General features: G+C 51.1%; 1 protein-coding gene across 1 annotated transcript in view; it reads right to left on the reverse strand.

The window, feature by feature from the left end:
- Positions 1-5,668: 5,668 nt before the first annotated feature.
- The window catches only part of LOC117545165 (AFG1-like ATPase), a gene marked incomplete in the record, with an annotated part of 10,428 nt that continues 4,157 nt past the window's right edge, over positions 5,669-11,939 (reverse strand). The window contains 7 exon segments of the mRNA XM_034214854.1: positions 5,669-6,455; positions 7,912-8,022; positions 8,362-8,502; positions 8,635-8,735; positions 10,585-10,655; positions 10,737-10,819; positions 11,812-11,870. Coding sequence (XP_034070745.1) covers positions 6,318-6,455; positions 7,912-8,022; positions 8,362-8,502; positions 8,635-8,735; positions 10,585-10,655; positions 10,737-10,819; positions 11,812-11,870 — 704 coding nt within the window.

An 11,939-nucleotide genomic window follows, 5' to 3' on the forward strand; every position in this document is an offset into this window, starting at 1 on the left:
CTTTGTTTTTGGGACTATCAGCAGCAGCTGATCAGCCGACCTCAAAGCCCTTGAGGGGGTGTTCACCTGTAAGAGGTCGGAGATGCACTCTGGGGCCAGCCCATTAAGAGATTTAAAAACAAACAATAACATCTTAAAATGGACTCTAAAATGGACCGGAAGCCAGTGGAGGGAAGCCAGTGGAGGGAAGCCAGTGGAGGGGAGCCAGTGGAGGAAGCCAGTGGAGGGGAGCCAGTGGAGGGGAGCCAGTGGAGGGGAGCCAGTGGAGGGGAGCCAGTGGAGGGGAGCCAGTGGAGGGGGGAGAGTGGAGGGGAGCCAGTGGAGGGCATCCAGTGGAGGGCAGCCAGTGGAGGGGAGCCAGTGGAGGGCATCCAGTGGAGGGCATCCAGTGGAGGGCAGCCAGTGGAGGGAATCCAGTGGAGGGGAGCCATTGGAGGGAAGTCAGTGGAGGGAAGCCAGTGGAGGGCATCCAGTGGAGGGCATCCAGTGGAGGGCAGCCAGTGGAGGGAAGCCAGTGGAGGGGAGCCAGTGGAGGGGAGCCAGTGGAGGGGAGCCAGTGGAGGGGAGCCAGTGGAGGGGAGCCAGTGGAGGGGAGCCAGTGGAGGGCAGCCAGTGGAGGGGAGCCAGTGGAGGGCATCCAGTGGAGGGCAGCCAGTGGAGGGCATCCAGTGGAGGGCATCCAGTGGAGGGCAGCCAGTGGAGGGAAGTCATTGGAGGGAAGCCAGTGGAGGGAATCCAGTGGAGGGGAGCCAGTGGAGGGAATCCAGTGGAGGGGAGCCATTGGAGGGAAGTCAGTGGAGGGAAGCCAGTGGAGGGCATCCAGTGGAGGGCATCCAGTGGAGGGCAGCCAGTGGAGGGAAGTCAGTGGAGGGGAGCCAGTGGAGGGGAGCCAGTGGAGGGAAGTCATTGGAGGGAAGCCAGTGGAGGGGAGCCAGTGGAGGGAAGCCATTGGAGGGGAGCCATTGGAGGGAAGTCATTGGAGGGCAGCCAGTGGAGGGGAGCCAGTGGAGGGGAGCCAGTGGAGGGGAGCCAGTGGAGGGAAGTCATTGGAGGGAAGCCAGTGGAGGGGAGCCAGTGGAGGGAAGCCATTGGAGGGGAGCCATTGGAGGGGAGCCAGTGGAGGGGAGCCAGTGGAGGGAAGCCAGTGGAGGGGAGCCAGTGGAGGGGAGCCAGTGGAGGGGAGCCAGTGGAGGGGTCCAGTGGAGGGGAGCCAGTGGAGGGGTCCAGTGGAGGGGAGCCAGTGGAGGGGAGCCAGTGGAGGTGTCACGGTAGAGCGAAGGAAGCAGGACCCAAATGCAGATTAAACTGATATACTTTTAATAGAACTTGGACAGACAGAACACTCACCGGTGAACACAGTCACATACAAACGACGAACCGACAAAGACAGACAGAAAAAACCAGAACTTAAATACACACAAGACTAATCACACAAACAAGACACAGGTGAGGAGGGAGGAGAAAACACAGAGGCACCAGGTGAACACAATCGGGTAATCAGGGAGGGAAAACAGACAGAAAGCAACAGGCAGGAAACGGGGGTGAACAATTTACAAAATAAATAACAGGAAACCCAAAGATAGAAAAAGACAAGACAAAACAACAACACAGACAGATCGTGACAGGAGGGGAGCCAGTGGAGGGGTCCAGTGGAGGGGAGCCAGTGGAGGGGAGCCAGTGGAGGGGAGCCAGTGGAGGGGAGCCAGTGGAGGGAAGCCAGTGGAGGGGAGCCAGTGGAGGGGAGCCAGTGGAGGGGAGCCAGTGGAGGGGAGCCAGTGGAGGGAAGCCAGTGGAGGGGAGCCAGTGGAGGGGAGCCAGTGGAGGGAAGCCAGTGGAGGGAAGCCAGTGGAGGGAAGCCAGTGGAGGGAAGCCAGTGGAGGGGTCCAGTGGAGGGGAGCCAGTGGAGGGGAGCCAGTGGAGGGGAGCCAGTGGAGGGGAAGCCAGTGGAGGGAAGCCAGTGGAGGGAAGCCAGTGGAGGGAAGCCAGTGGAGGGGAGCCAGTGGAGGGGAGCCAGTGGAGGGAAGCCAGTGGAGGGAAGCCAGTGGAGGGAAGCCAGTGGAGGGAAGCCAGTGGAGGGGAGCCAGTGGAGGGAGCCAGTGGAGGGGAGCCAGTGGAGGGAAGCCAGTGGAGGGCAGCCAGTGGAGGGAAGCCAGTGGAGGGAAGCCAGTGGAGGGAAGCCAGTGGAGGGAAGCCAGAGGAGGGCAGCCAGTGGAGGGGAGCCAGTGGAGGGGAGCCAGTGGAGGGGAGCCAGTGGAGGGAAGCCAGTGGAGGGAAGCCAGTGGAGGGGAGCCAGTGGAGGGGAGCCAGTGGAGGGAAGCCAGTGGAGGGGAGCCAGTGGAGGGGAGCCAGTGGAGGGCAGCCAGTGGAGGGAAGCCAGTGGAGGGAAGCCAGTGGAGGGGAGCCAGTGGAGGGGAGCCAGTGGAGGGAAGCCAGTGGAGGGAAGCCAGTGGAGGGCAGCCAGTGGAGGGAAGCCAGTGGAGGGGAGCCAGTGGAGGGGAGCCAGTGGAGGGAAGCCAGAACTGGTGTGATGTGGTCAAACTTGCGTGTTCCTGTAAGCAGCCGCGCCGCAGCGTTTTGCACCAGCTGCAGGCGGGCCAGCGAAGTCTTGTTTAGGCCGGCATAAAGTGCATTACAGTAATCTAAACGAGTTGAAACAAAGGCATGAATAACACGCTCAAAGTTCTAATCTAAAATCTAAAGGTGCAATATGCAAAATGTCTGCATCAAAATGCAAATACATATTTCCTTATCCCATTTGTGGAAGGTGTTTGAAATGATCAGATCACACATTTACACATCGATTATCAATCCGTTCCTAAATACGATATTAAGACAAATTGACCTCCACCAGTCTTCAGAGCAAGAACCATTCAATTAGACTTCTTCACACGACCTGAGGACACCATGATCAACACTTTCTCCAACAGAACAATATTCTTCTCTGTAAAGGAACTACATTGCAGCTTAATGATAACACCTTCTCCCACCATCGCCGCTTGCTCGGACAAAAACATTCTAACATGTGGTGTAATCTTTTCATTTGAGTTTGACCTGTAGACTTTGTCCCTTCCCCAAACTGTCCCTCTTCTTGTTTTCAAGTGCTTTGTGTAAATATAATCTAACGGCACCTTTTTCTAATGTAATCTGGGTTAATATGATTTACTAACATTAGTAATCTGATTACATGTCATCTGTTACTACCCATACCCTAAACCCACTCAGCTGAGAGGTTATTGTACGCCAGTTTCCTGCAGGTGAGGAATCACAACCAAAGCACACACTGAGGTATCATAACATCTCAGCACATCTCTCCCAGTTCATTCCCAGTTGAAGGCAATTCTCAAACATTTAACATCTCAAAGACCATTTTAAGATTTTATTCCTGCACAAAATGAAATATCACATCAGACCTCGACAGCTGATTCAGAGCGCTGCAGCCAGACTGGTCTTCAACCTCTCAGTTCTCCCACAATGCACCTCTCCTTCCTCCACTGGCTGTAAGACCCTGGTACTGGTCTACCTAAAGGGATCTGGTCCATCAGACATCCAGAACTTAGTCAAACCATCACTCCAGCACCAAGAGGAACCCTAACCCCCCAACAAAGACACACCTGTTTTCCATATCATCATTCAAACAGGGAGTCCAAACTCATTTGGAATCGGCCCTCAGCTCATTCAAAGAGTATAATGTAGTACGGCCCACAAATGAACCTGGTGCTCGTCGTCTTGTACTTCTTAACTATATATACGCTCACACATATTACACACTATAGACCGCTTTTCAAATACTTTCATTCCATTAAAGTTGGAAACATGTTCTAACAAATCGAAGTAGAGAAGAAAAAAGCCCAGAAAGTTATTTACAAACCGACCTTGAAACAGACCCTTCATATTTCCTCTCATCATCAGCGATCTGAAGCTTCTGTTTCAAACAATGAGCTGCTGACAGAATGAAGTGAACTGAGAGCTGAATCATCGACTTTCCCAATAACGTCACTCGAGGCGACGCACCTCTCGTGAGCGGCCCAGACCTTCCTATGTCTCTCTGTGGCCCGCGGTGAAAGAAGTTCGGACACCTCTGCTTTAAAACATATAGTATCCTTACATTACATGTAGCTGAGGCTTTTCTCCAGAGAGACTTTCAATGAGTGCGTTCGACCAACAAGACACAAACTTGAAGAAAACAGAATCAAATCAAATCAAGTCAAGTTTTATTTATAGCACATTTTTAAAACGATTTTTGGTGGAGCCAAAGTGCTGCACATATAATGACCTTACAGTAAGGACACTTTACAGCTAATACAACCGTTTGTGTCAGTGTGAGGTTTAAGTGCTGCTCAACTGGCTTTAGATAGCCAGTGCTTTGATAGTAATTCTATCGCTGGAAGTGGAGTCGAAAGAGTTTTCAGTCTGCTTCCTGATGTCGATGCTCTGATTGCCTTTTAATAATAAGAATAGATGACATTTGTAGAGCGCCTTCCGAGGGACACAAGCAAGAGGGGCACATCATGAAGTACAAATGAAATAAATAGCTTTGTTAAATTGTATTGTTAGTCTTGTCTGTGTTTAACAGAGACATAAGTTTATGATTTACATTTCAGGAGATAAAGGAAGTGTAAAAGGTGGGTTTGCAAAGAGTTAAGGAGCGGGGGGGGTTAGGGTTAGATGATGGAGCAGCAGCTGCTTCCTCTCTCCTCTGAGGGTGAAGCTGCTCTGTGTGTGTGTGTGTGTGTGTGTGTGTGTGTGTGTGTGTGTCTGTGTGTGTGTCTGTGTGCGAGTGTGTGTGTGTGTCTGTGTGCGAGTGTGTGTGTGTGTCTGTGTGTGTGTGTGTGTGTGTCTGTGTGTGTGTGTGTATGTCTGTGTGTGTCTGTGTGCGAGTGTGTGTGTGTGTCTGTGTGTGAGTCTGTGTGTCTGTGTGTATGTCTGTGTGTGTGTATGTGTGTGTGTGTGTGTGTGTGTGTGTGTCTGTGTGCGAGTGTGTGTGTGTGTCTGTGTGCGAGTGTGTGTGTCTGTGTGTGTGTCTGTGGTGTGTGTGTGTGTGTGTGTGTGTGTCTGTGTGCGAGTGTGTGTGTGTCTGTGTGTGAGTCTGTGTGCATGTGTGTATGTGTGTGTCTGTGTGTGTGTGTCTGTGTGCGAGTGTGTGTGTGTGTCTGTGTGCGAGTGTGTGTGTCTGTGTGTGTGTGTGTGTGTGTCTGTGTGTGTGTCTGTGTGTGTGTATGTGTGTCTGTCTGTGTCTGTATGTGTGTGTGTGTCTGTGTGTGTGTGTGTGTGTGTGTCTGTGTGTGTGTGTGTGTGTGTGTGTGTGTGTGTCTGTGTGCGAGTGTGTGTGTGTGTCTGTGTGCGAGTGTGTGTGTCTGTGTGTGTGTGTGTCTGTGTGCGAGTGTGTGTATGTCTGTGTGTGTGTCTGTGTGCGAGTGTGTGTGTGTGTCTGTGTGCGAGTGTGTGTGTCTGTGTGTGTGTGTGGGTGTGTGTCTGTGTGTCTGTGTGCGAGTGTGTGTGTGTGTGTGTGTGTGTGTGTGCGAGTGTGTGTGTGTGTCTGTGTGTGTATGTGTGTCTGTCTGTGGGTGTGTGTGTGTGTGTGTCTGTCTGTGTCTGTATGTGTGTGTCTGTGTGTGTGTCTGTGTGTGTCTGTGTGTGTGTGTGTTCCTGCACTTCAGATCCATCTCACTTTATATTAACTTTCTTTATTAAATATAACAAAAGACACACTTTGTCAGGTCCTCTGAAGTGTCCTCCGTAGTTCCCTCTGATATCAGGACAGCAGAGAGTCTACCTATATTCAGATCAAACTAAAGACCCCTGTTTCTTATATCTTGGCCAATAATCCCCACAAAACGCATGCGTCAGTACTTATTATGGTCTGGCTTGTTCGTAGTAAACATGTCAGCACTGTTGTTGTTGTTGTTGTTGTTGTCCTTAGTTTGACTCGTTGTGGTTTATTGCACTTAGACGTCGCTTTGGATCGTCAGCTCGATGTAATCACCGTCCGTCTGCATAAATAACACTTCTTTATCTTCTTCCTGTAAAGAAGGCGTAGTTATTGTTTCACTTCAAAGAGAGATAACTGGAAGTCTCAAACCACTCGTCGAGATGCATCGTATGTCCATGAGAGGAGATTCAAGTGTCCTTCAAATCCTCATAAAGTCTTCCGTACAGAAGTATACAAGTCAATAAAGTTGGACCGCTTCATGAAGTCTGTTTTACAAAGTGCTTTTCAAAATGAAAGTCTTGAATGAATACTGTGTGTGCGGCGTTAGCACCGAGTTGCAGGAGGAGTGAGGGTCAGCATGGATCCTTTGTTTGTGTCCTTTGAAGCGTTACACCTTGGATTTGGCGCTCCGGTCTCCCTGGGTCCAGTATTCCTCCGTCTGCATCTCCGTCAGTCTGGAGACCGTCCTCTGGAAGGCGAACATCTCCTCGGAGCCGCTGAAGATCGACAGGCTGCTGGCTTCATCCTGCAGACACAGAGGAGGACAGAGTTTCTGCACGAGTCAACGAGTCAACGAGTCAACGAGTCAGCGAGTCAACGAGTCAGCGAGTCAACGAGTCAACGAGTCAGCGAGTCAGCGAGTCAACGAGCAGCGAGTCAACGAGTCAGCGAGTCAGCGAGTCAACGAGTCAGCGAGTCAACGAGTCAGCGAGTCAACGAGTCAGCGAGTCAACGAGTCAGCGAGTCAGCGAGTCAACGAGTCAGCGAGTCAGCGAGTCAACGAGTCAGCGAGTCAACGAGTCAACGAGTCAGCGAGTCAGCGAGTCAGCGAGTCAGCGAGTCAACGAGTCAGCGAGTCAACGAGTCAGCGAGTCAACGAGTCAGCGAGTCAACGAGTCAGCGAGTCAACGAGTCAGCGAGTCAACGAGTCAACGAGTCAGCGAGTCAACGAGTCAACGAGTAAGCGAGTCAACGAGTCAACGAGTAAGCGAGTCAGCGAGTCAACGAGTCAGCGAGTCAACGAGTCAGCGAGTCAGCGAGTCAGCGAGTCAACGAGTCAGCGAGGATTTCAAGGCTTTTCAAGGCTGTTCTTGTCCTGCGTGCAGGTCACAGGTCCTCCAGCAGAGCGACACAGTGCAGAGTAGTGATTGGAGTATTGATAAACACGAGTTTCAAACAGATGGAAGGTCTGACACTGCAGGTAGTCAGAACGAGTTGTTATGCTTATTGTGAGCCGTTTATCCCCTTCAAGGGTCTTTAAGGTCATGCTCCTATTTACATGCCCCCTACTCCTATCTACTCCCACACGCACTTGTTATTTGTCTTTGTCCTGACTTGGAGCATCGACGTGAGGGTGTCTAGAAATGTTAGTTATCATGTCAGGAGGTATTTGTATAGTGTTTTTCTGGGGTACACTTCAAGATCAAAACAAAGCCTTTTCACGATCATCACTTCAGGTTCGGGTTAAGATGAAAGACAACAATGAATGATAACATTAAATAATATTAATAATGGAACAAATGACCAGGAGCTCCGTTAACTAGCAGCCAGTGCGTGTGTGTGTGTGTGTGAGTGTGAGTGTGAGTGTGAGTGTGAGTGTGAGTGTGAGTGTGAGTGTGTGTGTGTGTGTGTGTGTGTGTGTGTGTGTGTGTGTGTGTGTGTGTGTGTGTGTGTGTGTGTGTGTGTGTGTGTGTGTGTGTGTGTGTGTGTGTGTGTGTGTGTGTGTGTGTGTGTGTGTGTGTGTGTGTGTGTGTGTGTCCAAGTCTCTCATCAGCAGCTGCAGGTCAATGACTAACTGAAGTCCTCCAGCATGAATATATAGAGAGGACATGAAACTAATAAAACAGATGAAACCGTGCAGAGAATGTTTTGAGAAACAGAGCCAGAAGAGTCTAGAAGTCCATGGACTATATCGATCACTGATGAGCACGATGCAGACAGATGAATGCTGATGTGTTCAGTGTGAATATATAAAGTGTCACCCTCCGGAGCCCCAGGTCGTCCATCAGGATGTTGCTCTCGTCCTGTCCGTGCTCTCCGTCGAGAACAAACAGCTCCTCCAGAGGATGATCCGCCAGAATCACAACCCTCACCTGGAGACAGGTAGATATCAAACTACAGGAACACACAGCTGGAGGTCGGGGGTCGGACAGAGGTGTGTGTGTGTGTGTGCGTGTGTGTGTGTGTGTGTGTGTGTGTGTGTGTGTGTGTGAGTGTGTGTGTGAGTGAGTGAGTGTGTGTGTGTCACCTTGTGGTCGTACAGAACGTCCACCAGCATGATGAACCTGTGTGTGTGTGTGTGTGTGTGTGTGTCAGTCAGTGTGTGTGTGTGTGTGAGTGTGTGTGTGTCTGTCAGTCAGTGTGTGTGTGTGTGTCAGTGTGTGTGCGTGTCTGTCAGTGTGTCTGTGTGTGTGTGTGTGTGTGTGTGTCACCTTGTGGTCGTACAGAGCGTCCACCAGAGTGATGAGTCTTCGGGCCTGGGCCTTCTTGTTGAGCGTCAGCAGGGGAATGTTTCTGATGAAGAGAGTGTCGAACAGACGAGAGACCTCCAGGTAGTCACTGGCTCCCAGAGGCTACACACACACACACACACACACACACACACACACACACACACACACAGAGGAAGTGTCTCTACTGTGACATGTGTCCATGCTTTAAGGTCCAACTCAAAGGAAGTGTCACATGACTCCTAAAGCTCTTACTCGGTCACACAGCTCCTCGAAGCTGCAGTCAGCGATGCTCCCACACGCTTTCTCCAGACGCACCTTCCTGTTGTTCACGTTCATCATCCTGGGCCGCGTTACTGCAGAGAAACATATCATTACACTTTCTTTCAATTACGTTTATTTTAATATTTGTATTATTTTATATTTTTACTCCAAATTCTTGCTTTAACTTCTTGTGTTTTTCTACATATTTTTTTATTTTATTTGATCTTTTTATATTAAAGGGGACCTGGCATGCAAAGTCACTTTGTGGTGTCTTCTCTACATCCATGTGTCCCCGGTGTGTCCCCGGTGTGTACCCGGTGTGTCCCCGGTGTGTCCCCGGTGTGTACCCGGTGTGTCCCCGGTGTGTCCCCGGTGTGTCCCCTGTGTGTCCCCGGTGTGTCCCCGGTGTATCCCCGGTGTGTCCCCGGTGTGTCCCCGGTGTGTCCCCGGTGTGTACCCGGTGTGTCCCCGGTGTGTCCCCGGTGTGTACCCGGTGTGTCCCCGGTGTGTCCCCGGTGTGTCCCTGGTGTATCCCCGGTGTGTCCCCTGTGTGTGTCCCCTGTGTGTCCCCGCTGTGTCCCTGGTGTATCCCCGGTGTGTCCCCTGTGTGTGTCCCCTGTGTGTCCCCGCTGTGTCCCTGGTGTGTCCCCTGTGTGTGTGTCCTGTGTGTCCCCCTGTGTGTCCCCGCTGTGTCCCTGGTGTATCCCCGGTGTGTCCCCTGTGTGTGTCCCCGCTGTGTCCCTGGTGTATCCCCTGTGTGTCCCCTGTGTGTCCCCGCTGTGTCCCTGGTGTGTCCCCTGTGTGTGTCCCCTGTGTGTCCCCGCTGTGTATCCCCGGTGTGTCCCCTGTGTGTGTCCCCTGTGTCCCCCCGCTGTGTCCCCTGTGTGTCCCCCGTGTGTCCCCTGTGTGTCCCCTGTGTGTCCCCGCTGTGTCCCTGGTGTATCCCCGGTGTGTCCCCTGTGTGTGTCCCCTGTGTGTCCCCGCTGTGTATCCCCGGTGTGTCCCCTGTGTGTGTCCCCTGTGTCCCCCCGCTGTGTCCCCTGTGTGTCCCCCGTGTGTCCCCGCTGTGTCCCCTGTGTGTGTCCCCTGTGTGTCCCCCCCGCTGTGTCCCCGGTGTGTCCCCGGTGTGTCCCCGGTGTATCCCCGGTGTGTCCCCGGTGTGTCCCCTGTGTGTGTCCCCTGTGTGTGTCCCCTGTGTCCCCCCGCTGTGTCCCCTGTGTGTCCCCCGTGTGTCCCCGCTGTGTCGCCGGTGTCTCCCCTGTGTGTCCCCTGTGTGTCCCCCGTGTGTCCCCGCTGTGTCGCCGGTGTGTCCCCTGTGTGTCCCCTGTGTGTCCCCGCTGTATCCCCGCTGTGTCCCCGGTGTGTCCCCCGTGTGTCCCCGCTGTGTCCCCTGTGTGTGTGTCCCCTGTGTGTCCCCGGTGTGTCCCCGGTGTGTGTCCCCTGTGTGTCCCCCGTGTGTTGCACATAGCTCCAACGATCCATCACACACACACACACACACACACACACACACACACACACACACACACACACACACCACACACACACACACACACACACACACACACACACACACACACACACACACACACACACACACACACACACACACACACACACACACACAGAGTGTTCAAATGATTATAAACCAACACATAAAGCATATTTGTCCACTCATATGTTGATAAGAGTCTAAGGAACATTTAGAACAGATAAAAAATGTGCGATGAATCGACTGACAGCTACTTTATCCCCGAATCAGCTCTTTAGAAACAGGAAGTGAAACAGAGGGACATGAGGCGTGGCTAGAATGGTCTGTTTGGTGTTTGGAGCAAAACACTTCATAGACATGTTTTATATATATTTGTATCTGAGACCTCTGCTATAGCCTGAACACAGCTGACCTTTAAATAAGACTATAAAGATATATAAGTCACTCACTGTCGTTCTGTTTGAAAGCCATCTCATCAAACTTCTTGTCCAAAGTCTTCTCGACGTCCGGCTCACTGGAGCTGAAACATCAAAAACATGCAAACAGAACTTCAAAATAAAACGTACGATGACTGGTTGGTTTTATTTTGAAGGGCTCTTACAGGAAGTAGAGTTTTCCAGCGGACGGTCGGTTCCTCCGGCGGTAATCTATCCCCGAATCCAGGCGGAGAGTTTGGCAATACCTCTGGAGAGAGAGGGGAAATATTCACTCGTATTTAAACGTGAGAATAGAAGTAGGTTTTGGTTAAACGCTCAATGCTTTGGTTTTGTCTAAAAATATGTCAGAAAATATTGAAATCGTGCCTCAAAGGTCTGGTTTTGTCAGTATACTCAAAATATTCACTTTAATCTGATATGAGCAGAAACAAATCACCATATTTGAGACATATGACACATTTAGGATTGGCGTTTAAAAGCTGAATCTGATACTTCTTAGAGCGTTTTGCAAAAATACAAATTAAAATGGGATTTTCGTTCCTCCCGAACTTTATCTTTGAATGTGAGAAAAGAAAAGTAGTGTTTGGTTAAATGCTCAGAAAATACAGATTTAAGTTGCTTTAGGAAACTTCTCATGAAGCTTGCATTCACTTGCTGATTTGTCTCTAAATGCTTTGAAATCGTGCCTCAAAGGTCTGGTTTTGTCAATAGATTCAAACATATTCTCGTAGTCTGTAAAGAGCTTTGAGGGGTCGACGAGACCTGATGAAGAGATGTATAACTACAGAACAGTTAAAGGTCCCATGTCCTGCTTCTCTGGTTCTGACCCGTCCCCTTGTGTTCTGTAGCTTCTGCATGTGAACGGTCTGCAGAGTCTCTAACCCTCAAAGTGCAGCCTGTAGGCAGTAACACTCTAATGGCGCGTTTCCAATGCAGCGGGTAGCTCGCTTTAAGCGTGCCGAGCCGTGCGGGGCCCGTTTTGGTTGCGTTTCCACTTGGCCTAGTTTTGGCCCGGGGCTACTTTTTCACCTTTTTTCTGGCCCGACTAAACCGTGGTTCTAGGGCCAGAAGGGAGGGAGGGAGGGAGGGAGGGAGGGAGGGAGGGAAGCAGCTCCAACAAGCCGTGCAGGACAGAGAGTGAATACACAGAGTTTGGAACATTGAACAAAGTGAATGTATTCTATCGACTCAACGATGGAACTATGATCAGGAGAAATGGGACCTTTAACATTTACTTACCTGCAGCACGGCTATAAACGGCACGAAGTTGACCCTCTGCAGCCCGTTCTTATACAAGTCTGAGGAGAAAGAGTTCAACAATCATATCATCCATCTGATAAGGGGGTGCTGTCTTAGTGTCTGCTAAG

Source organism: Gymnodraco acuticeps, unplaced genomic scaffold (assembly GCF_902827175.1).
Source record: "Gymnodraco acuticeps unplaced genomic scaffold, fGymAcu1.1, whole genome shotgun sequence".
Lineage (NCBI taxonomy): Eukaryota > Metazoa > Chordata > Actinopteri > Perciformes > Bathydraconidae > Gymnodraco > Gymnodraco acuticeps.